The sequence below is a fragment of the Aspergillus viridinutans genome, assembly GCF_018404265.1.
Source record: "Aspergillus viridinutans IFM 47045 DNA, scaffold_1, whole genome shotgun sequence".
Classification (NCBI taxonomy): domain Eukaryota; kingdom Fungi; phylum Ascomycota; class Eurotiomycetes; order Eurotiales; family Aspergillaceae; genus Aspergillus; species Aspergillus viridinutans.
In genome coordinates, this window is record NW_025091217.1 from 933,255 (window position 1) to 955,648 (window position 22,394).

Here is a 22,394-nt window from a genome sequence, read left to right on the forward strand (position 1 = left end):
CTGTACTCCGTCAGTAAGCTACGCCATGACCAACGTTTGGCTTCTGCAGAATGAGTTAAGCCTGAATAGGCGACTAGGCCACACTTCGTCAAAACCATCCGTCCATACAGAGCGCATTGCCCGTTCCCAGAACCACAGTGCTGGCTCTCCGGAGAGTCTAACGGACGCCTAACAGTCCCAACAGCACACCGCCCAAACCGCAATTGGAAACCCATCGTCCTCATCCTCGGGACTGGAACCCCCTGCAGCATTTTTGCGTTTGGCGACGTCGTTTAGAAACTTGGGACTAAGGTACCTATCTACATGTGAATTTGAACCATATCAATACTAATTAGCTTCTTCGGTTATGATTTGCGGTTCGCTTTCCTTACTGTGTTCTCATAGGTCCTGCTGTTTTCTCGTCTTTGGATCGCCCTCCATGAGGAGCTCCATCCAATCTGGCGGATGTCACCTCACTCTCTGCTCCGTAATTATTGTTGCTATCTCGATCGATCATTATTTGAATTGGCCTCCATATTTAACTGGACCCGTGTCCACCCTCTACTGAAGTCTAGCATTCGTTTTCATTCTGGTCTCCTTTCCGTTCTCATAGATTTCCTTTCTTTCATACCTCTCTACTTGACCGAAGTTTCGTCATAATTATCCTAGAGATGTCGCGTCCGAATCTAGATGAGCATATCCTAGTCGATGTAAGATACCACTCTCCTTGTTCTCATGTCCCTGTCTTTTACTTTGTTCTCACCTGCCCCGTCTGCTTGTTTTGCTTTCCCCGGAAGAAGACATTTGCCTGTATTTGCGGCCAACGGGCTGTTGTATGCAAATGTACCATGGCTGTCAATTCTTTTGTCGGCAATAGCCTGCTTTTTTTCCACATCAAAGGAAATTCATAATGATGTCTAATTTTTCGTCTCACTGGAAACTTTATTCTTCTATCGTTCTGCTGCTGTTCATGTTGCGAGCATTGTATCAATTACCCCTCCTCCATCACGGATTTCCCCTCATCAACCCCCCAAACTTTGGGCTGAAACTAACCATTCACCACCAGACGAGCGACGAAGACTCACTATGTGACGCTCAATCCATCATTGACTCGAATTTCAGTCTTGCCTCCACAGCCCGTGACTACCTCTACGAGAATGGCCGCCGATACCACGCCTACCGACTGGGCCACTACCCAATGCCCAACGACGAGGAAGAACAAGACCGGCTAGCCTTCATGCATCATCTCTTCAAACTGCTCGTGGGCGGCGATCTCTACCGCGCCCCGATCCTCAATGACGGGCCACCGAAGCGTATCCTCGACGTAGGCACAGGAACAGGCATCTGGGCGCTGGAGATGGCCGATGACTTCCCGGACGCAGAGATCGTGGGGACGGATCTGAGTCCCATCCAGCCGAACTGGGCGCCGCCCAACTGTACGTTCAACGTCGACGATGCGGAGAGCGATTGGACGTACACGCCTGCCGAGGCGTTCGATTACATCCATGCTCGGAGTCTAGGCGGGGGCATTGGCGATTGGAACCAGTTCCTTCGCCAGGCGTACAGGCATACGAAGCCCGGCGGGTGGGTTGAGATCCAGGAGTATGAGACGTGGATCCGCTCGGATGACGGGACGATTCAGCGCGCGCCTATGCTGCTGGACTGGCAGCAGAAGATTGATGCGGCGAGTACGCAGTTTGGCAGGCCGATGAATGTTGCGTCGAGGTTGGCAGGGTGGATGGAGGAAGTGGGGTTTGTAAATGTCGCGGATGATTCTTATAAGGTATTCTTATCTTTTCCACCTTCTCAATGATGGCTCAGAAATCGCTGACGACTGGTTGTAGTGCCCAGTGGGCTCATGGCCCAAGAGTCCCCGGTTGAAAGAGATTGGGAGGGTGGGCAAGATCACATTGTACGAGGCCGTAGAGCCGTACACATTAGCGCTGTTTACTCGCGTGCTCGGCTGGAGTGGCGAAGATGCGCAGGAATATGTGGATAAAGTACGCAAGGATCTGCTGCGCCCCGATATACATGTATACGTTTTGTACCATTACGTGTATGGGCAACGACCGGCGAACGGGTCATGACGGTCTTATGATGATTACGACAATTGTTACGACTCCATTGTGTATAGTCTGACAAAAATTTATGTTCCTATGTCCGGATGTCATGATCTGTTCATTGAGTTGTTGACGATACGATAACCCTCTGTGTCATTGTAAGATGCACGAGTGATTGATTCCAGACATGCTCCGGTGGTTTATCTGGTTTCGAAGGTAGCTGAAATCGACAGACTGACTCTAACCTTGTAGAGAATATCCGACGCCCTCGCCTGTCCCGAGCGCTATCAAGCTCGCCCTCATTTTCTCCGCTCGCTCACCAATGTCAAACGCAGCATCCTCCTGATGAACCCACGAACCAACACCGTGCTGCAGGACCGCAGTAGCCCGAACCTTCTCATCCGTGTCGGACCCTGACGCCGACGCCTTCAACCCAATGCTCCCATGCAGCGTCAGCCTCGTTTCCTCACCCCCCTGGGGCTTCGCCTTGTACACTCCTCGATGGAGGATATTACTATCATAGAAAACCGCATCCCCGGGCCGAAGCTCCACCACCAACTGACCCGGCAACTCAGGCTCATACGGCCCGTCACTGCGCTCCGTCTCCGTGCGCACCCGCCGATGCGACCCGGGGACCACAATCAGTGAGGAATCCGGACACAGCGCCAGATTATACTGCGCATGCGACTGCCGGCCCTGCGGGCTCTTCGCCTGCAGCAACCGCATCTCCTCCTCCGGCGATACCGTCTCAGGAATATCATCGCGGTGCCAGCGGAGCTCGAAGTCCTTCGTTTCCGGCGCAACAAGCAAATTGAACAGTTCCATCACCAGCGGCTCGGTAGCGTCGTTCGGTGGGGGTGACGACCCTGTGCCCTTAACTCCGAGCAGCTCCTCCGCCACCGCTAGCACCTTCTCGGAGAAATAGAACCGAGCGAATTCGGTGCGGTCGGGCATCTGTGGGTGCAGGAGGTGCTGCACGCCCCAGATGCCGCCCTCGGAAGCGGGAGGCGGCGTTTTGGGCCAGGGCGGGAACTGCTTGGGAACGGTGCGGAAGTGAGGCCAGTGGCCGTTCCGGGTGAGGGTTGTTGCTTTTGTAGCGATGGCGCGGAAGTGCTCGACTTCTTCTGGGGTGAGGAGGGAGGGGATGACGACGAAGCCATCCCGTTGAAGCGCGTCGAGGTAAGAGGTTGAGCCCGTCATTTTGTGATAGATCGTATTCCTGTCAATGGTGTCCCTGTTTCGAGTAAAGAATCTGCTGTTGATGTTTAACTGTCGGGTGGGGTAGGGTGGGTTGAGCAATCATCTCATATGTGTTGTTGGACACTGCGTGCGCAGACTCAGGGTATGGTTTCCATTATCAAACAATGTAGTATATCAGATGCTACCTTGTTGAGTCCATGCCACCCCACATGGTAGTCTTTTATAATCTCCCAGTTGTCCATAACATTGTGTGGAGTCCACTCATAATAACTATCGTACAATTACTCTGGAAATAGTAATAAGCATCTACCCCGCGGCAGAAAGATAGCGGGGTTCTATGGTTACATTGGTATGATGAAGTAAAGAAGTATCTGAGAGAGAATATCAACAGTGCGGAATAATACGCTACCAGACCATCTACATCTCAGTCATCATTGATCCTTTCACTATCGGAATTTGCAGCATAAAATACATTGATCATCATTTAGCTGGCTCAACTCCACTTCCCAGCATCCGATTGATAGTGGTGATGATGGTCAGTAGGAGCGAAGACCACCATAAGAGTTATATTTAGATCAGTCAAAAAGACGCGGGAGTGTTTTTAGAACGCATATCAGACAGGAGGATTGCAATCACAATCTGTCGGGCTTGTTCCTCATCTATCCTGTCCATCCTATTTTTTCTATAGTAATAATGCAAAATGGGTTGCGAGAATCGAATACCCTGGTAAAGTACAGTTGTTGGAGTCAACCAAGGTAAATTACTAGCAGTAATGCCCCCATGGTCCCAGTTACATAGGTAGCTGTGCTCCATACTAAGGCACCTAAGGTATTACTAGTTGATACTGTGGGTCAACAGACCTGGAGCCAGCTTGCCCCTCCTTTGCCCCATGGGTGTCTGCGTTCTGTATTATTTTTTACTGGTCTGTACAAATACGCTCTGTCATTTCATAAATTTTCAATAATAATAGGGCTGTCCTAGTTTGGACTAATTGTTCTCGCGGCTGGGCTGATGTTAGCGGGGCTACTGAAACAATAATCCGCAGCTTCAGCTCTGATCTCAGCTGCCATTGTCTTCTTACATGCAAACTAGTCGGGGCAGTTTCTTGATTTCCTGTTCGCATCTGAGGACGCCTTCCGTCTGACTATTTCCTTCCCATATAACAAGGGCTAGCCGAATATTTGAAAATTGGGAGTTCGATACATAGATACCCCACGCTTTGTGCTATATTCTCCGGTGCCTTGACGCAGTCTATCTTTCACTGAGGTACAGAAATATATACACGTTGATTGGGCCATGATTCGCAGAATGAGTCCAGGCTTCAATGCCCTCATTGTGGTGGCATTACTACTGGTTTTGCTACCCTCGCAGGTTCATGCCTTTGGTGCTGGCAGTATGTCCCACTTCCCTCGTCTGCTTGATCACCTATCGTTGTTAGTCGCTAAAAGCAATAGACATCGCTTCTATCTCAGCTGTTGAAGGCAAAAACTGGCGACATGGCGACATCGAAGATATGCTCAAGACTATTGCCTTTATCAAAGGCCACAAGTGGACGTCTACTATGGTCAAGCGCGTTTATTTTGGAAACTGGCTGCGCGATTAGTGAGTAGTCTGTTTTGGCGGGTCGAGCATGCGAAAGCAGTTACTAACTTGCTTTTTAAGCTCGCAGGCAATGGACGTCGGTACCTTGAAGAGCCTTCCCGCCGATACCATCCGCATCCTTGTTTGGATCCTTTCTTTCTTGACTTTCGGTTATGCGACGGCTGAGTTTGAGGTCACCTCCGACAGACTCGGAGTATATCGCCCGGAGGAGCATATTGAGTATGTCAATCCCAAGTTCTGCTAGATGCCTCTACGTCTTTGTACTGATGTCTTGTCTGTCCGACTCTTGTAGCAACCCCAAAGACTATGCGGATAATCAGGATGCACGCCAGTACGACGCTCGACTCCGTGGCCCCATCCGCCAGGTTGAACTTGACATCGACCCGCAGACTGGTATGAAGAACTACATCGCGAACGAACGAGGAGACTGGGCTACGAGTACTGCCTACATCAAGTATAGTCTGGCGAGGAGCATCCACTACGGAAGATTGTATACCAGCAGTGGCCACCACAAGGGGAAGGAGGAAGACCTTTGTGAGGCTCTGCGATGCTTGGGTCAAGGTCTACATACTCTGGAGGACTTTGCAGCGCACACAAACTACTGCGAACTTGCGCTCCGCGAAATGGGCTTTCGCAATGTGTTTCCGCACACCGGCGCAGCCACCGAAATGAATATCCGTGGTCACCATGTCTTTCCCCTTGTGACAGGCACCTTTGGTATGGTGGACTTCTTTCATTCCGTACTTGGAGAGGCCACGGATCACTTCACCCAGTCAGAGGTCAATGAGATGGATATCGCGCTGGGGGATGCTCAGGCGAACTCCTCTGGCGGATCTCTCTCTGCTTTCACCGGATTGTTGGGCAAAATCCCAGGGACAAAGGACCTCGTCGCCCAGGCTGAGGAGCTCAAACGTCGCTCTGAAGCTCAGCAGTACGCCAATCAACACAGTGGTCAGAGGACGGGATATACCGCTCACGAGACATCTCGAGGATTGGATGATTACGGTTCGGCTATTGGTCGCGACCTGGGAGAATCGCTCAGTAGAGCTTCGGGGCCTAGCCAGCCCTCCACCTCCGGAGGCCCTGCTGCGCCTGGTTTGCCAGGAATGCCAGACTTTGATCCGAAGAAGACTGTGGCTCAGATCTACCCCATTCTCCAGTTCAGAGATAATGTGGTGCGGAAGCTTTCGTCAATAATTGAGAAGATTCCGGGTCTAGAGACGCTGGTGGACAAGGTCACGGAAACCCTGACTGTATTCGTTATGTCACTTCTTGCTCCGTTCATCCGTCCCATCATCAACGCCGCTTCCAATTCGTTACAGGCTGGTTCGTCCGGTGTCATTGATGCCTCTGGCAAGCACCAATTTGGACCATGGACAGATCCTCACTGCACCGACCCCACCCACTCGATGCTTTCCAAGGATCACTTCTCCAACATTCTCAATGAACCCGCTGGCCGAGTCGCCTCAGCTATCCTCAAGTATGTCGCTCCTCGAGTGTTGTACGCCTGGGAGCATCCCGAAGCCCCGGAACAACAGGTTCTGGACGATTGCCTTCGTGTGTTCCACCATCCTGCCCTGCGCGACATGCATAATGAGGCACACCGGACCATGTTCGAGACCGTTCAGAATTGGGCTCACTCCAGGCCGGACCGAGGTGCAAGCCTCAATGATATTCTGAGCTCTGAGGGTGTCAGGGCAGGCAAGAACAGCGGCGGCGAAGTCGGACACTCGCATGCCAGCACTGGCTTTGCTGCATTGGGAGGTAACAAGCCTAGCCATGCCGCTCATCAGCAGCATCCTCCCCAGCAGCAGCAGTCCTCCTCCCTCCCCTGGAACCAGCTCTCAAAGCTCCCCATTCCAGGCATATCCAATCTCAGCAAGTTGGAGAGTGCCTTCTCTAGTTTCTTACCGGGCAGCTCATCAAGGGAGGAACGTGTCGAGAATGTAGCTCCCCAACATCAGGCTCCATTCCAGCACCAACAGCCTGATCGTCCATATCAACCACATGGCCAGCAGCCTTACGAATCACACTCCCAGCCACATCATCCCCAGCACTATCAGCAGCATCCCGGTGGTGGGTACGGTGAACCCCACGGTGGCTACCAGAGCAACCCTTATGGGGACCAATATGGCCACCCACCTCCGGGTCCTGGCTACCAGCCCCCGGAACATCAGCACCAGCAGCATCAGCACCACGAGCATCAGCACCAATCACATGGGTATGGCCAGGGGCATCACGGTCATCCCGGGTCAGGCTATGATAATAGATACGGTTCTGGATATTAATGCCACAGGTTGCGATTGTGATGCGGATTGATCGCTACCATGTGTATAAATCTATGGCTCATTGCTGGAAATATACATTTGTCACGATAACATGTGAACTTGCTTTCTTACCCACTCAGTAAAGTTGGAAACATAGATATAAACATACTCAAGAAATGTATTTATTCGCGTTAAAAACCCTCGACCGGTAACATCCTACGTGTCTTTGAATTATATTATGCTCAATAATAATCCAGTTATTAAGTTCTCGACGGTGCTGTTTCCGGTACATAATACACATTAGAAAATACCTTCCAACAAGCGCCGCCGGGCTAGCTCAATCGGTAGAGCGTGAGACTCTTAATCTCAAGGTTGCGGGTTCGACCCCCGCGTTCGGCTCTTTTTTGCTTCACGTCTTTTTTTCCCGTTGTTATTTTTCTCGATAAACCCACTTCTTTCGAGCTCGTGGTCTATAAACTAGATGTATGGCCGTGTTAGAACCAATTACGTATATGGTTGTGTTATGTGTCAGGTGTCAGAGATAGATTCAATACTCCGAAGAATTAACAGATACCATACACGAGCATGCCATGACAGAGAGGTTCAAAGCGCTATTAGCCTTCACAGACCAGCTGAAGAACAAAGGGAAAAGCGCGCAACCACCGCTGACCGACCAGTCAACTCCGAAAAGCATCCTATATACAAGCATCCAGTGCAAGGCGAATGACAGACGTTGCACAATAACAAAACCGCTGTCTAATGCCATGGCTCGTCATAAGCGTATTATATTATATCATCATCATAATTTGCATGTTCAATAAAACAAGCAAGGACAGGAGGTCAAAGTTTGGTGCCCTCCCTTCCGCTATCGCTCGGTCTCCGGGGTCTAAGCAAGCCTGAGGATGGACCAGACGTAGACGGTCCTAGCTGGCCAGTCCTGCTCTCATCATTGCTATTGCTGCCATTGTTTCCACGTGCACCAATAGTTCGATGGTCCTGGTGTAGACGAGGATTCATCAGCCATTGGATCTGCATGCGAATACTGCTGACAGCAGCATTTGTGTGAGCCATGTCTTCCTTTATACGGAGACACTCATTCATGATCGCCATGCTGGCGCGAGCGTCTAAATCGGTGATTGCATGCGAAAGCTGACCAACTTCTTCTCGAAGAGACTCGTGCAGGGCGAGTAGATATGTCGTAGTGGCGGCATTAGAAGATATTGCACTAGAATGATCAGTGTGTGATTGGCTACCCGACAGGCGCGGAGAGCCTGATGACCCTGACTGCCCCGAAGAGCTTAACCGTGTCTCTGTGTTGTGTCCAGGAAGGGCATGTGAAGCATCAAGTAGGGTAGAGCGAATGTTGGCGATTCCGTCCTCAAAGATCTCATTTCGCTGCTGAAGATGGCGGATGGTCAATTCCAAGGAGTCAAGCCGGGCATTCTGAGCTTCGAAATAAGGGCCCATAGCGATGAGTGGACAAATTTGCTCATGTGTCGCCAGGTCGGCCCGCTTGACTTTAACGGGGCATCCATATTTGGATGCAGCACAAGCATGTATTGCCTCCGGGCAGGTTTCAATATGATCCCTCAACACTTTTCGGAAAACTGTTGTTTGACAGTCGGGACAGGTTGTTCTCAAGCTGGGGCACAATTCCTTTACATGCTCCTGGATAAAACGGAAAAGAAATACGGTTAACCACAAAATAAGACAATCGTCAGGGCATAGAACGAACCTCGTAATCCTGCTCCATTACCTCCTCCTCGCAACGGGAGCACTGGTGCAGCTCATGCATGCATTTTTTATCGGGACTGAGATCCTTCTTCCTGGTCTTCTTGTCGCAAAGTGTCCCCGGGCAATCCATGAGCCTATATGCACAATATTTATCGACGTGATCCTGAACATGACCTCTCGGTACAATTTCCTTGCAACCCTCGCTCGAAAATGGGCACTTTACTCGTACGTCGTCGCACATATTGATCAATAGTCGAGGTACATTGAGGTAAACATCTCGAGTCGGCGTGCGGCAGGTCGGACATGTGAAATCATCTCGACCAGCGGCAAACGTGGTAATGGCGGAATTCAAGCATTTTTGGCAGAAAACATGGTCGCACTGCAAGCGAACCGGTCGAATAAAGGGACAGTGGCATATTGCACACATAAGATGGTCGTCATAATTGGAGACATACTCCAGAGCACGCAGGTCAACGATCTCGTCGCGGTCGCAGCTCGACTCCATCATCAGAAGCTCCTCGAGGTTCATAGTCGGTAAAAGTGTCCGGTATCTGTCGCCTTCAGTCAAACGGCTCCGTTTAATAGGGGTATGCAAGACACCGCAGAGTTCAGGTGTGATCAAAAAGGGAGTTATCAAGAAATGATCGTCTATCGAGTTGCCGTGGAGGTCTGAAGATGAAACGATAACTATGACAGCAACCCACCAGGGTCACACGGTGGCTGCAGTTGGATTGAAGATCTCTGTGTGATACGTACAAACGCTGGATGAACTTGAGGCTTGCAGACGAGGCGAAAAAGGAATGTTGAGAAAAAGGACTGAAACAGCATCGGATGGAAGGAAAGAGGCTATTATTGCGGGGGGCAGATGATGCGGAAACGGCAGATCAATCCGTCGCCGGCCGAGTAGGCCTCATCCAGTCCATCCATCATTGTCAACCACCAACCCCGTCAACAACTTATCCAGGTCGCGAAGTTTACCCCTTCCACTTCCACCGTCAAATCAGCTTCTCACCGACGGAGGCCGCTACGTGACCTGTCGCTGACGCCTGCGCCGCGTTCCTCCTTTCGCATTCCATTCCCTGGTACTCAGCCTCAGACCGTCTCCGCATTATTGCCTCATCAGCGCTGGGTGTCCCGGCCTCATCTTCCAGGCTTCCCACGGTCGTTATACCTGTCACATACCTCGCCCGAATCCAGGCCGCAACCGCCGTTTCAAGATGCCGAACCCATCTCAGTTATTCCTCCTTGCTGATCACATCAAATTGTCGCTGTTGGAGCGACAACGAGCGATCTCACTGAATCTGGAGCCCAATAGTCAGGATGGAGAAATCTCCCGCTCTTTAGAGTCTCTACGCGATGGCATTGAATCGGTAGAATCGGAAGTGTCGCGTCTGGAGGAAGCGAACGACGATGGCGTCACTGATCTTAAAGATCAGCTCCATCATCTGCAATCACAATATCGAGACCTCTCATCCCAGTTTCACGAACAAGACGATTCGGTCTTGGACTCAGATTTCAGTAATGTCAAAAAGTCGTCTCCCGACCTGAAACAGCCGATTCCACAGCATCCGCCTTCCAAGTCTGTCCGATTCATGGATTCCGCAGCGGAAGAGGCTGATGAAAATCGTCGCAACCTCTTTCAGCCATACCGCGACTCGCCTTCTCCTCCAAGTCTGGACCACTCCAACATGTCCAATCACCAGATTTACGACCATCACGCCGAGACCCTCCGCGAGCAGGATGAACAGTTGGATCGGCTTGGGGAGTCAATCGGGCGACAGCATCAGCTCAGCATTCAAATTGGCGACGAGCTGGAAGGACACGTCGCACTGCTTGATGGCATGGATGGTGACGTCGACCGGCACCAGAGACGATTGGATGGCGCGAGGAAACGGCTGGATAAGATCAGAAAGAAGGCGGGTGAGAACTGGAGTATGATGACCATTATTGGTCTGATTATCATTCTAGTCATTCTGATTGTGATCTTGAAATAAGCGATTGGCATATATATCCGGATGGTCTTTTGGCTCATCTCCCCCCTACACGAATACTTGCTGTTCTTATATGACCTGGTGTTAAGGCGAACATGGCGTCTGTCTGCTTCTTCCTCGCGACGTTTGGAACTCCCCATACATGGTATCCGAGCCTCCCTGGGGCGTTAGATGGAATTGTCTTACCTCGATACAATTTATTACGCTCCTTGATTGATGCTTTATCGATATCCCTTTGTCGTTGATATAAACTGTTGATCTGATAATGTTCATCCATTGAATTCATGGCATATTTCCTTAAAATACACGACAACATGCAAACTCCCATGAATTACCGAATATCGCAACACCCGAATCGAGAGTCGCCTTCCACAACCGAAGCACTAGATAAGAGGAATCTATTGAGACTTATTCACAGGGCCACTCCTGTTCGGCAGATCCTTGGTGCGACTTTGGAGTGATTGGAAGTCCTTATCGTCGCTGTCAAGCTCGCCGCGGTCTGCCTTGACCTAGTACCAATTATCAGTCAATGTTTTACTTCAGTCGAAGTCAATTGACCCTTACCGATGCCTCACTGTTGCTAGCAAGCTCGCCCTTCCACTTCGCCTTGCCCTCCTTGGTACTCTTCAACTGATCTTGCTTCTCAGCCTCGTAGTATGAGTCCAGATCATCGCGGTCTGCGCTCTTCACATTAGTCATTTGCAATTCGAGGAGCAGATAGAAGGATGAAACTGACTCCGATCCGACTCCTTCAAGCCCAGGCGAGCGGCAGAGTTGTGGAAGGCCGAGACGGCCGTGTAGGCTGGTCTGATGGCCACGCGGGGGCTAATCGATGCACGTACGGAGGTGAGGAACGACATGATGATTTGCGGGATGTGACTCTGCTTGAGAGGTCTGTTAGCATACACTTTGCTGCTTATGAGTGTGATATGGTCTAGTGTGGTGCGAGTAATACACCAAAGACGCAATTCGCAATTGAACGGTGGGAGGCAAGAGTATTGCTTCAGTGGGTATCGATGGCTCCAACTCACCTTCGATGTGAACCAGAATAAGACAAATATATACTCTGTTCGTGTCGGATATATACCAGTAGGAAAAGATGAAATGTCACTAAATCAGAAGTGAGGCACACATCAGTAGCGGGAGACGAGACGACTTTATAAAGTAAAAGCGAAAACGCATACGCAACGCCCAAAGAATGCCATCCACCTCGGCCAAGCTTGACTGGATCCCTCGGGACGATAGTAAATCACGATAATTGTCACTGCAGCGATTATGTGCTCCCCTGGGTCTTCTCCATAGGGGCAACGAAAATGCCCACATCTTGCGTTGTGGGTGTCAGTGATGACGTCACTGCTACTCAATCGACCAGCCATCTTGGGGTGGACCTGGGCATGGACGAAGGGAACTTCATTATTAGCAATAGTTTGTCACTCTATCTATAGCAGTCAGTCTGTTCTGGTATGGTAAGTAGATGCTCTGGCCGAGAGTCCATGTTTAGAGACATGTTCTTTTGCTGCTTAACTAGATAACGGCGTTGATATATCCCGTCGGCCCGGCATCCTCAAACACCCGCTTTATCATGCTCTCTAATGTGCAGCGTCTGGCAAGTAACAGTGTAGGCAGTGACATCATGTATATAGGCTTGAAACTGTATTTCATGTCATGTTCCATGCATCAAGGCACATATATTGTAGAGTCGCCTCTGCAATTCCCGTCCCTGGTACAATCTACACATCCTTAACTTCCAGACATGCCAGACGTTTTGAAATGCAATCCCATGCTTTCTTTTAGCTGGTCATCATCGACATGCTTCTTCTCACGGCTAATTCCCATGTCGAGTTTTAAGAATCATCGGAACTGGACCTAGTTGCCCTTAACACACACAAATTGGGCGTCACAATCTCCTGCGTTGCTAGACCTTCATACACCAATTACCAATCCCTACGCGATGGCGACCTGATGCCTACACTGGACCGGGCCCGTGCCAATGACCTTGATCCGGTCTTGATAAATAGTACTTCGATCACTATGCATAGGACTGACCTTGGGTTCGGCAGCAAAGACACGATCAAGGAGAGAAAGTGAGAATGGCAACCTGAAGAGAGGCGTTTGAGAAGAATCATACATTTGAATGATGATAAGTACTCTCCGGGAGAAGTTATGACAAAAGTAACATCCAAACGAATCAACGTGGAAGATTAGAGAATTTAAGAAGTGCAGCTTCGACCAATGACACAGCAACGGAGCGAGACTTTTTTTTTCTTGAAAGGTAAGTGCGGCATGGTCAATGGCTTTCCAGCCAGAGACCATCTAGGCCAGTTGATCAATTGCAGCGGAGCAATGAGCACCACCAGACTCCCGACTCTCAATCAATTTACAGGAAAGAAAAGAAAAAATCCAAAGAAGTTGAAAAGAGAAAAATGAAACAATTGCAAGGACATATGGGAACAACGCCCGACGAGAGTATGGATGTCACCGACAAGAATCCCAATCAGAACCATGATATCAACCCAACAATGCAGACGTATATCGTTTCCGCCTTTCTAATCCCTTTGAAGCATGAGTATTCCGTCCCGCCCAAAAATCAATAACCCCAATAATAAGCAATATCCGAGGATGAATCGGCAGAAACCTGAACGTATCTGACACAGTCGCCATAGCACACCGAACAGAAGCAACTCCGGACCATAGACATGAAAGCGCCAAGCCGCGCTTCTATCATCATCGCGGCCAAACCCCGAGGCCAAAAGGAATATTTTTTTTCCCTAACCGGAAGATAAAAGAAGGTATCGTGTGTGTGTGTGTGTGTGTGTGTGTGTGTGTGTGTGAGAGAAAAAAGAATGCAAAACTAAAGTCGAATCGCAGGCGCCGTCGCTCGCAATAGGATGAAGTATAGCAGAGAATCTAATAGAAGTGCTGTAGTGCTGTAGGTCGTCATCGGAGAGAAGTGTATATACAGAAAACACTAGTTTATCCTCTTAGGTTTCTTGCGCTCGTAAAAGAAACTTCGGTTGAGTCGTGATAAGATGCGATGGCCGTATGGAAGTAAGTACCAGAAGAATTATGACCGGCGGTTAGGGAATCGCGATGATGCAGAAGCCGAGACAGCAGAAGAGAAAACATGCCATGACCGGAGGTCTCTGTCACTGACATGGCGACCTCGCAGATAGCAGTCTTCACCACCGCCGCTGAGCATTCTGCATCGCACCAGGCGAAATGGACGTGGGCGGGCTGGTCAATGTCATTCCGGTGTTAGGGTTGACGATGGGAATGACTTTGCGAGTGCGGACCGCCGACGGCTGTTGGAAGCTCATATTAAGATTACTGGTAACCCCTGAATGTACGAATGAATTGGTAGACGCGGGAGACAAGGAGATGGATGGCGTGACCTGCTGGACAGGCTGAATCTGGTGCTGAAGAGGAGACGAGTCCGGAGAACCGCTGGAGAGCGACGACCGATCCGAGGAAGCAGAGTGAATTGAGTGTAGCTGTGATTTCGGTGTTAATAAAAATGCCTCGAATTTAGCTGGTTGGAGGGGTCCTAGGCGCTCGGCCAATATCTGAGGGAACGGGAGGTCCGAGAACCGGGTTCTCATAACATACATCGTCCTCTGTAAGGAGACCCGGACAGAACTCCAGGTCGTCGTCCAGGTCGAAAGACCGGCCAGCTTCAAACCGTGCGCGGAAGGCAGTCACAGCAGGGGCTTCAGCAAGTTCTCTCATACTCTTCACACCGCGGAATTGACGTTGAGCATTCTGAGATGCCATCTTGGGCCCTCTACGGGAGCGGCCGCTATGATGGTTGTTCGATGATGGCATGTGGCTAGTAGCACCCTGATGGTGATGCTGGTGGTGATGCTGCTGGTGATGGCCGTAGAAGAAAGTAGACATTGTGATGTGATTTGTGGTGGCGAATAGAGGGGCAGATGTATGTTAATGTTACTGACTCAGGTTTTCGAGGTGATTACAGAAAACCAGCACAACTCGATACCTGAGGACAACAAGAACGGTTTGAAAGGCGAAATGAAAGGGTATAGACGGAAGAGGACAGTTGGAATGCAAGTATATAAGACAAAGATACAAAGGGGATGTAGTAATGATAGTACTAAGGAAGAAGAGTGGAAGTTGGGGGAGTGAGAGCGAAAGGTCGGGTCGAATTTGTGTTTTAGTTGGTTGTGGGATGGGGAATCATGAATCGATGGGCGGGACAAGAGGTAGAAAAGAAGAACCGGGAGCGAAGAAAAGGGAAGACGATGCTCGCAGCGGACGAAGGCAACAGGCCAGGAGGGGCTGCAGTTGTTTTGCTGGGGCTGAGTGAGTCCTCAATCCGTAGGAGCTGGTGGAGCCCTTGCAAAGGCAGTACCAGATCAGTACACTGTTTACCATACAGCCAACCTGGCATGTAATAATGAAGTTGGTCCTGACGAGGGATTGTATGGTAATATCTGCGTTCCACTTTCGGTGCTAACCAAGGTCACGCAGCACTCTTAGGGCAGCTAGAATCCAACCAGAAGTCCGTCCGCGGCATCTGAGTGGCAAGGTGGGAACTAGGAAGCCCAATGGTATCCATTTAAAGGAGCTGCAAGTGGAGAAAAAACAGCCACTTTGAATAAAAGCCAATAGTATTGCTTTAATCTTACTAAAAGCGGTTAGTGAATGGCCCTAAGTGACGTCTTTTTAGTTACAAGTTAATCTTATTCTGGCAAATTTATCTCCTCCCAGTCTCTGCATTGAAATCTGGGCTTGCTTGATTGGGTTTAGCGGGCAATCCTGAGGCGATATCCTCATTACTCGACGGCACAGCTGTAGACAGGCAAAGATGAGGAGATTAAGGTAATGTTATTCTGCCTTTATTTTCCTGCTTCTAGTATGGTAGCTGAAGACTGTTGGTATGAGGATCAATAATGTTCCTGCTAATGACTGTTATTCATTAAATACATAACTTAAAATGGTGCAGCACAATGATGACTACCTTACGCATAGGTACTTTTGTACTCTCCTCATGTAGTCTTCATGTCTGTCAGTACCTGCACACGGGTTGCCGCTGGTGGATGTACAGGTAATATTTGTGGTTTTCATGGAAGTTTTAGATCCTCAAAGCTATTATTATTGACATCTGCTATTGTCCTTTTGACTATTCCTGGACGAGTAAAGAAAGGAGAGAGAATGTAGGTAAGGTAAGGACCGTAGGCCCATTAAGGTACTGGTATGACAGACAGGCATGCGTTGCAACTTGCAACCTAGAAAGCAGCAGCCAGCAAGCGCCATTTCCCTCGGGTAATGATTGCACTCCACCCGCCCTTTGTGCTTTGATTCGTGGTCGTCACTCTCGGCAAGGTACCATGACTAAGTTCTCTTGAACCGTGCCACCTGGCTTGGATATCTGGTCAACAATAACAATGTCTGCAAGATCACAAGGTATGTAGGATGCGTACAGACATTATTCGCCAGATATCCAGAAGTAGACCTTCCAGCGCCAATTTGAGATATCCTATATGTCTGAGAGACGTTCTTGACCAGGTACCTTGCTGTCAAAGTAGATTGAACACATCTCTTCCAGAAATCGGATGAGATTAGCTGCCGGTAGAGTCGATCAACCAGTGATAAGTACTCATGATTCGTACAATCAACCCAAAAATTCGAACCATGCGTCTTCTTGGTAACCAATATCAGAATACAAAGAAGATCCTCGCAAAAGGCTGTACGGAGTCCCAAAGTTAATTTAATGCCCATCCTTGGATACTCTATGGAGATGTCTCAACTGATAAGGGTAGAGATAATCGCTCTTTTGAGCAGAAACGCGTAGAATCATGCTGAGTGTGACACACAGAGAAACATCTTACTCGACAGCGGCTAATGAAGCACTTCACAGCGGCATATCTGCTCACAGTACGGAGTAGATAGGACCATGCATGCCATCGGACCAATACAACCCCTCCCCTCTCCTTGCGCTACTGCACTTCGACTCCTAGGGATCAGGATGCGTTTCTTCTTGTTTCTCCTGGGTGCATGGTTGGGCACTAGTCTCATTGGTCATTGGTGCAAAAGGTTCCCTCCTGCATAATGCATGAGCTGTTAACATCATTTCAAAATTATCAAATCTATGTTCTAAGTTTATGAACTTGGTTGGTGATAGCTAAGTGTAGGCACTCTCCAAGTACCTCCAAAGTCGTCTCACCGCTCCTTCAATCATTTTATGATTTGGGGTCTTGATGGGAGTTTCACCCTTCCGAAGTCTCCTTATTGAATGTGAGGGGTCCCAAGACAGGATGAAAGAGTTACCCCTCACAAGGTTCAAACCTTGTTTGCTATCCTGCTTGTACTGCATGTCGTTATGATCAATCTCATGGCGAATGTTCGGTCCATCCCTCTCAAATCCAGCACTGACGTACTCGAGCCAATTTAAGGTGACGCAGTGGGAGGTATCCAACCGTTTCATCAGCTCAGTGCCATGATGCCATCAACCTACTTTTCATGATGGATGCCCATCAAAATCAGTGCTGTCGTTCTCAATATGCGGTCCTGCACTTGACACTACTGTTCTTACACTGACAGAGCAGTTACCCTGATTCAAGATATCTGCAAACATAGGTAGTATTTCCAGATTCACACGGCCTACGCTTCTACTGCTGTGAAGAAGGAGCCACAACAATGTGTTCAACCCGAAGCAATATTCTCAAGCACCACCTAAGGGGAGATTCACACGTCTCACTGCTTTCCGCGGCGTTCTCAGCTCGGGAATATGACAGTCGCGATGGCAGTGACGGAACATGATCAGTACGAAAAGCGCGGCATCTCATTAATAACCTTCTGAACAAATGAATACTCCCCCTGTCGGCGGATCACTGGCTAGCAACCATTGCTATACATGGTCTGCTTCAGCTAGCAGTTGCACACGGTCAGCCAACTAGGCTAATCACTTCGAGTAGCCGAAGAACAGCCATTGGAGCCAAATGAACCTGCCAACTCCTTCACGGAGTTGTGGGAATAGAGAAAACTCGGCAGTCGCAGTTTCCGGGAAGGGAGGAAAAAGTAACCCTTCCATTCTTCAAGATACTATAAGCTAGCAGGGTATGATCTAGTGATGATCGCCTCAAAGCAACAAGTCCCGAAGGGCGCATATAATTTAGCCGCCCTGTTAATCCTAGGTGGCTTAGCACGGCTGACCAGACGAAAAGCCCTGTTTTCCACACCCTGTGGCCGTAGATGCTATAACATTGCTAAGCGAGCCACGAGAGGACTCTAATTGCATACCAAAAGTTATGGCCCATCATGTCAAAATGACCAATATCGTTAAGAGTGAGACAGTGAGCACTCTACCATGCCTGCGAGTGAGCAAGGATAGACCGAGCTTGTGGGTATATGTCCGCGACCTGCTAAATGACCGAACAACAGAGTAAGCCCAAACTGCGCCTAGAACATGCGAATGCAGCAACCGAAGACCTTGAACGCCGTTTCAATGCCCATGAAACTAAGATCAAAAGCAGACCAGCGTCATTTGTCCAGATTTTTGGTTTTGACCATCCGCCCGAGTAGCTCCTTGCAAGTCTTCTCGCTGTACTGCTCCCAAACTTCATACAGTGACACCAATTCCTGGGTGCATTCGATGACTCCTTTGATGTCGACTTCACTCTCAGCAAGCCAGCTGATGAGTTTCTGAATTTTGGGAGGAGGCCCGGAACCAGTCCGGTCTCCTAATGCAGCTAGCACATTCATTCCACCATCCCTCATTGCGCCGGCGAGGACGGGCGCCGCAGACCCATGAAAATTTCCCGAAGTTGGCTTGAAGACAACTGCGACAATAATCGCCATGACCGCAATGACATGAGGCGCGTATAGGAGAGGTAGGTCCGTAAGGTAATGATCATTGATCACAGACCATGCAAGAGCAACCTCGTCCGACGTGAGTGACAGTTCGGGTTGAAGCTCTGATAATGTTCGATATGGATGGTGCACAATGAGTTGCGAGTTCATCTCTGATATCAGGGAGAATTCACATTCGCCTAGTTTGGAAACATCCGGAGTAATGAACTCTGATATCTGTTAGCGATGGTACGCAAACCGCATGTCGGATGCTATACCTGGCCAGAGGCTCCGGGCTTCACCGACAACAAAACGGATATGTTGCGGACACTCTTCCATTTTGCATGCGAGATAGAATGCAGTCGTAAGAACAAGGTACGGGTTCGTATGTCTGATCTCATTTTTCGTATAGAATCGCTTGATATACACCTGAGCAGTCGCAAGAGCTTGCTGCCTAGTTGACATTCGCTTTCCAAGTTTTATAAGTTCTGTTGTAGTCAGCCCAACCATCTTCTTAAGATACATATCGGGCTCTCGCTTACGCTGACTGAAATAGATATTGAGTAGTCTCTGGTCCGGTAGAGCGAACTGAGAATGAGCAACTTTATCGCTTTCTCGAAATATTTCCTGAATCTCCGCCAATTTCTCTCTTGTAAACAACCAATGTCGACGCTGGGTCGACGCCCAATAATTGGCCGCCATTTCCGAATTTGTGATCAAGGACCTGAATATTGCCTATTTCTTCAGGTTGATAGATTCATCATGATGGCACTAGAGGTACCGAATATGGGCATATCACTCGTAGCCAGAGCACCATATGAGTCGACTTGACAGATTGGAGAAGCACAGATGCAGATGTCTTGAAGAACCACTTGAGATCAAGTATCCAGAGAACGATTCTAGATATATTAGAAGCAAGAGATCTCGCATGCAGTTCATCATCACTTAATATGCTGTTTCGAACACATATGTAATCTGCCCAAGGTGAGAGCTTTCCCAAAGGGGACTAGTAGGGTTGGGCCCTCTGGTCCAGTAAACCGGGCCGGAATCTTCCGGCTGATGTCGTAAGGAAAGCAAATCATTGCGGCTGGATTTCTCATGGCGAGTTGTGTTGGGCTTGATTTCATAAACAACTGCAATAATAATGCACAGCATATAGCGGTTTTTCTTCATATTGCAACGCCCACGGATTCGATGCACCAGTCATTACGAAAATTTACAAACCTCTGCCCTCACAGGGAAAGCTCCGACCTTAAATTTCTGTGACTTCTCTTAAAATAATGACGGGTCCTCGGCTATAGTCGATAAACATCGAACATGGCAATCGGCGAGTCCGAAGATGAACGTGACCAAAGAGTTGCAAAACTCTGGGAAAGCCTAGACGTCCAGAAAAAAGGTCAACTCGATATCAATGGCTTGAAGAAGGGGTTCAAGAGGATTGACCATCGTGAGCATACTCCCTGACCGGATCCCGTGCGCCTTGAGCAGGTGACTGACCTTGGCTATCGCAATTTTGACAGCTCTGAAAAATGCGGATGACATGGTACGAAATATCCTGCAGACGGTCGACACCAACGGCGATGGATACATAGACTTCTCTGGTAAGATCATACGGACTTTGTCAGGAGCTTTTTGTCTCTCCTGCTGCAAACTGGTTTAATGCCAGTTTTTTTTACCCGCCTAATGATGATTAGAATTTCGAGCTTTTGTCGACCATACCGAGCACGGGCTATGGCAACTCTTCCGGAGCATCGATCGCAACCAGAATGGAGTGATAGACAAGAACGAACTGAGGGCTGCCTTTTCCCGTTCTGGGATCACGTTGTCTAGCGCTAAACTAGACGCCTTCTTTGAGGATGTTGACTCAAATAAGGATGGTGTCATTTCATATCCAGAGTGGAGGTATGTGCATGAAGGGTCAGATGAAGTTGCTAGTGATGACTGACCGTTCAACCTTTAGGGACTTCCTTCTATTTCTTCCCGCCCATTCGCCGTCCGACCTGCACGCTGTTTTCTCATATTATACGGCCACGGGCAATCTAAACCCGGAAGGAGATGTCCACATCAATGATCTGCAGGGTTTAGGTACAAACCACTCGTTTCTTAAGCGTTATCTTTTGGCCATCAAAGACATTTTGTACAATATATTCCCTGTGCACGCTTTGACAGCCTTGGTTCCATCAGCTTACGCCGAAGCCGGCGGGACGTTATTGCTGGGCGCCGCATTAGAGCATGATTCTCTCCCTTTAGACGATGACTTCGAGTTGGAGTGGCTGCCCATACCCAGGACTGTCGCCATGTGGATGTCCTTGCGATATTATGAACAGAAGTTGACCGAGAACACTCCTCAATTAGGTTATTTTCTTGCGGGCGGGATCGCAGGCGCCGTATCAAGAACAGCCACGGCGCCTTTAGATCGACTTAAAGTTTATCTTATCGCCCAGACTGGTGCGAAGAAAAGTGCTGCTCAGGTAGCGAAGGATGGTGCTCCATTGAAGGCAGCTGGCTGTGCTTCCAGGACACTTGTCGGTGCGGTAAAGGAGTTATGGCGTGCTGGGGGGATACGGAGCTTGTTTGCTGGTATGTTAACTGCTTACAGTGTCACGGAATCCACTGACAGCCAGAAGGCAACGGCTTGAATGTCGTTAAAGTTATGCCCGAATCAGCCATCAAATTTGGAGCCTACGAGGTATGACGTGATTGTCCACCCACGCGAGTTTCGGTCAGCAATTAATGATGTGATGAATTAGTCCGCAAAACGTGCCTTCGCTCGTCTTGAAGGACACAACGATCCTAGACGACTCCAGCCTACGTCGCAGTTCCTGTCCGGTGGATTTGGTGGGATGGTGGCCCAGTATGTGACGCTATCTCCCCGCAAAACGGTGTTATCTAACAGTGATGTAGATGCTTTGTCTACCCTCTTGATACCCTCAAGTTGTAAGTCCTGGTGGTCCAGTAAAAATATTACATTCTACAGCTAACTAACCCGTCTTAGCCGAATGCAATGTGACACCGTCGAGGGTGGCTTGAAAGGCAATCAACTCATCGCGGCTACTGCTCGAAAAGTGTGGAACAAAGCAGGCCTCCTGGGCTTTTTTCGTGGTTTGCCTCTAGGCCTCCTTGGCATGTTTCCTTACGCCGCCATCGATCTGTCAACCTTCGAATATTTGAAACGCGCTCTCCTTGCACGACAAGCCCGGATTAACCACTGCCATGAAGATGATGTTCCCCTCAACAACTTCACCACAGGAGCAATCGGTGCTCTCAGTGGCGGGTTCAGCGCTTCCGTTGTTTACCCACTGAATGTCCTTCGTACCAGACTACAGGCCCAAGGCACTGTACTTCACCCCACAACATACACCGGTATCGCTGATGTTGCGCGAAAAACACTCCAAACTGAAGGCCCCCGTGGCTTTTACAAAGGAATTACGCCAAATCTTCTCAAAGTAGCACCCGCCGTGTCGATCAGCTACGTTGTATATGAGAACTCGAAACGAATGCTTGGACTGAGATAACACCTCAGACCACCGTTGCGAAGAATTCGCTCTTCGCTTCTCGCTATCCCTTCTAATTTCTTCCCTTTAGAATATTTTGTCAAGATACCCATAAAGCCAAGTCGCCATAAGTGGCAAGCCCTTTCTCTCAGTTGGGATTCCCTTTGCCTGCCTTCTCCGTTTATCCGCTTTTGTCCCATTTAACCATTCGAACTCTCTCTTGTTTCTGAGCCTATATTTTGTGCATTGACATCGCGATGC

General features: G+C 49.2%; 9 protein-coding genes and 1 non-coding gene across 10 annotated transcripts; 5 read left to right on the forward strand and 5 right to left on the reverse strand.

Moving 5' to 3' along the window:
* Positions 1–650: 650 nt before the first annotated feature.
* Positions 651–2,066, forward strand: Aspvir_000237 (class I SAM-dependent methyltransferase; the record flags this gene model as incomplete). Its single annotated transcript, XM_043265375.1, has 3 exons — positions 651–689; positions 1,046–1,762; positions 1,824–2,066. 3 exons carry the CDS (start codon positions 651–653, stop codon positions 2,064–2,066), a joined length of 999 nt encoding a protein of 332 aa, XP_043121310.1.
* A 213-nt stretch (positions 2,067–2,279) lies between these two features.
* Aspvir_000238 (phytanoyl-CoA dioxygenase family protein) lies at positions 2,280–3,239 on the reverse strand (the record flags this gene model as incomplete). Its single annotated transcript, XM_043265376.1, has 1 exon — positions 2,280–3,239. One exon carries the CDS (start codon positions 3,237–3,239, stop codon positions 2,280–2,282), a length of 960 nt encoding a protein of 319 aa, XP_043121311.1.
* A 1,308-nt stretch (positions 3,240–4,547) lies between these two features.
* Positions 4,548–7,129, forward strand: Aspvir_000239 (Het-C domain-containing protein; the record flags this gene model as incomplete). The annotated part of the gene is made up of 4 exons (XM_043265377.1): positions 4,548–4,632; positions 4,694–4,841; positions 4,902–5,060; positions 5,134–7,129. 4 exons carry the CDS (start codon positions 4,548–4,550, stop codon positions 7,127–7,129), a joined length of 2,388 nt encoding a protein of 795 aa, XP_043121312.1.
* A 305-nt stretch (positions 7,130–7,434) lies between these two features.
* Positions 7,435–7,507, forward strand: Aspvir_000240. The gene has a single exon. It is a non-coding gene; the product is annotated as a tRNA-Lys (tRNA).
* Positions 7,508–7,948: 441 nt separating this feature from the next.
* Aspvir_000241 (putative TRAF-like signal transducer) lies at positions 7,949–9,371 on the reverse strand (the record flags this gene model as incomplete). The annotated part of the gene is made up of 2 exons (XM_043265378.1): positions 7,949–8,776; positions 8,844–9,371. 2 exons carry the CDS (start codon positions 9,369–9,371, stop codon positions 7,949–7,951), a joined length of 1,356 nt encoding a protein of 451 aa, XP_043121313.1.
* Positions 9,372–10,059: 688 nt separating this feature from the next.
* On the forward strand, positions 10,060–10,836 carry Aspvir_000242 (syntaxin family protein; the record flags this gene model as incomplete). Its single annotated transcript, XM_043265379.1, has 1 exon — positions 10,060–10,836. The coding sequence occupies one exon, from the start codon at positions 10,060–10,062 to the stop codon at positions 10,834–10,836; it is 777 nt and encodes a 258-aa protein (XP_043121314.1).
* A 395-nt stretch (positions 10,837–11,231) lies between these two features.
* Positions 11,232–11,693, reverse strand: Aspvir_000243 (uncharacterized protein; the record flags this gene model as incomplete). Its single annotated transcript, XM_043265380.1, has 3 exons — positions 11,232–11,342; positions 11,398–11,510; positions 11,570–11,693. The coding sequence occupies 3 exons, from the start codon at positions 11,691–11,693 to the stop codon at positions 11,232–11,234; spliced, it is 348 nt and encodes a 115-aa protein (XP_043121315.1).
* A 2,319-nt stretch (positions 11,694–14,012) lies between these two features.
* On the reverse strand, positions 14,013–14,727 carry Aspvir_000244 (DUF4452 domain-containing protein; the record flags this gene model as incomplete). The annotated part of the gene is made up of 2 exons (XM_043265381.1): positions 14,013–14,324; positions 14,440–14,727. 2 exons carry the CDS (start codon positions 14,725–14,727, stop codon positions 14,013–14,015), a joined length of 600 nt encoding a protein of 199 aa, XP_043121316.1.
* A 3,603-nt stretch (positions 14,728–18,330) lies between these two features.
* Positions 18,331–19,341, reverse strand: ssn8 (cyclin-dependent protein serine/threonine kinase regulator SSN8; the record flags this gene model as incomplete). Its single annotated transcript, XM_043265382.1, has 3 exons — positions 18,331–18,869; positions 18,918–19,127; positions 19,182–19,341. 3 exons carry the CDS (start codon positions 19,339–19,341, stop codon positions 18,331–18,333), a joined length of 909 nt encoding a protein of 302 aa, XP_043121317.1.
* A 615-nt stretch (positions 19,342–19,956) lies between these two features.
* Positions 19,957–22,154, forward strand: Aspvir_000246 (calcium-binding mitochondrial carrier protein; the record flags this gene model as incomplete). The annotated part of the gene is made up of 8 exons (XM_043265383.1): positions 19,957–20,086; positions 20,160–20,240; positions 20,334–20,541; positions 20,600–21,219; positions 21,267–21,328; positions 21,390–21,493; positions 21,544–21,576; positions 21,635–22,154. 8 exons carry the CDS (start codon positions 19,957–19,959, stop codon positions 22,152–22,154), a joined length of 1,758 nt encoding a protein of 585 aa, XP_043121318.1.
* Between the last annotated feature and the right edge of the window lie 240 nt (positions 22,155–22,394).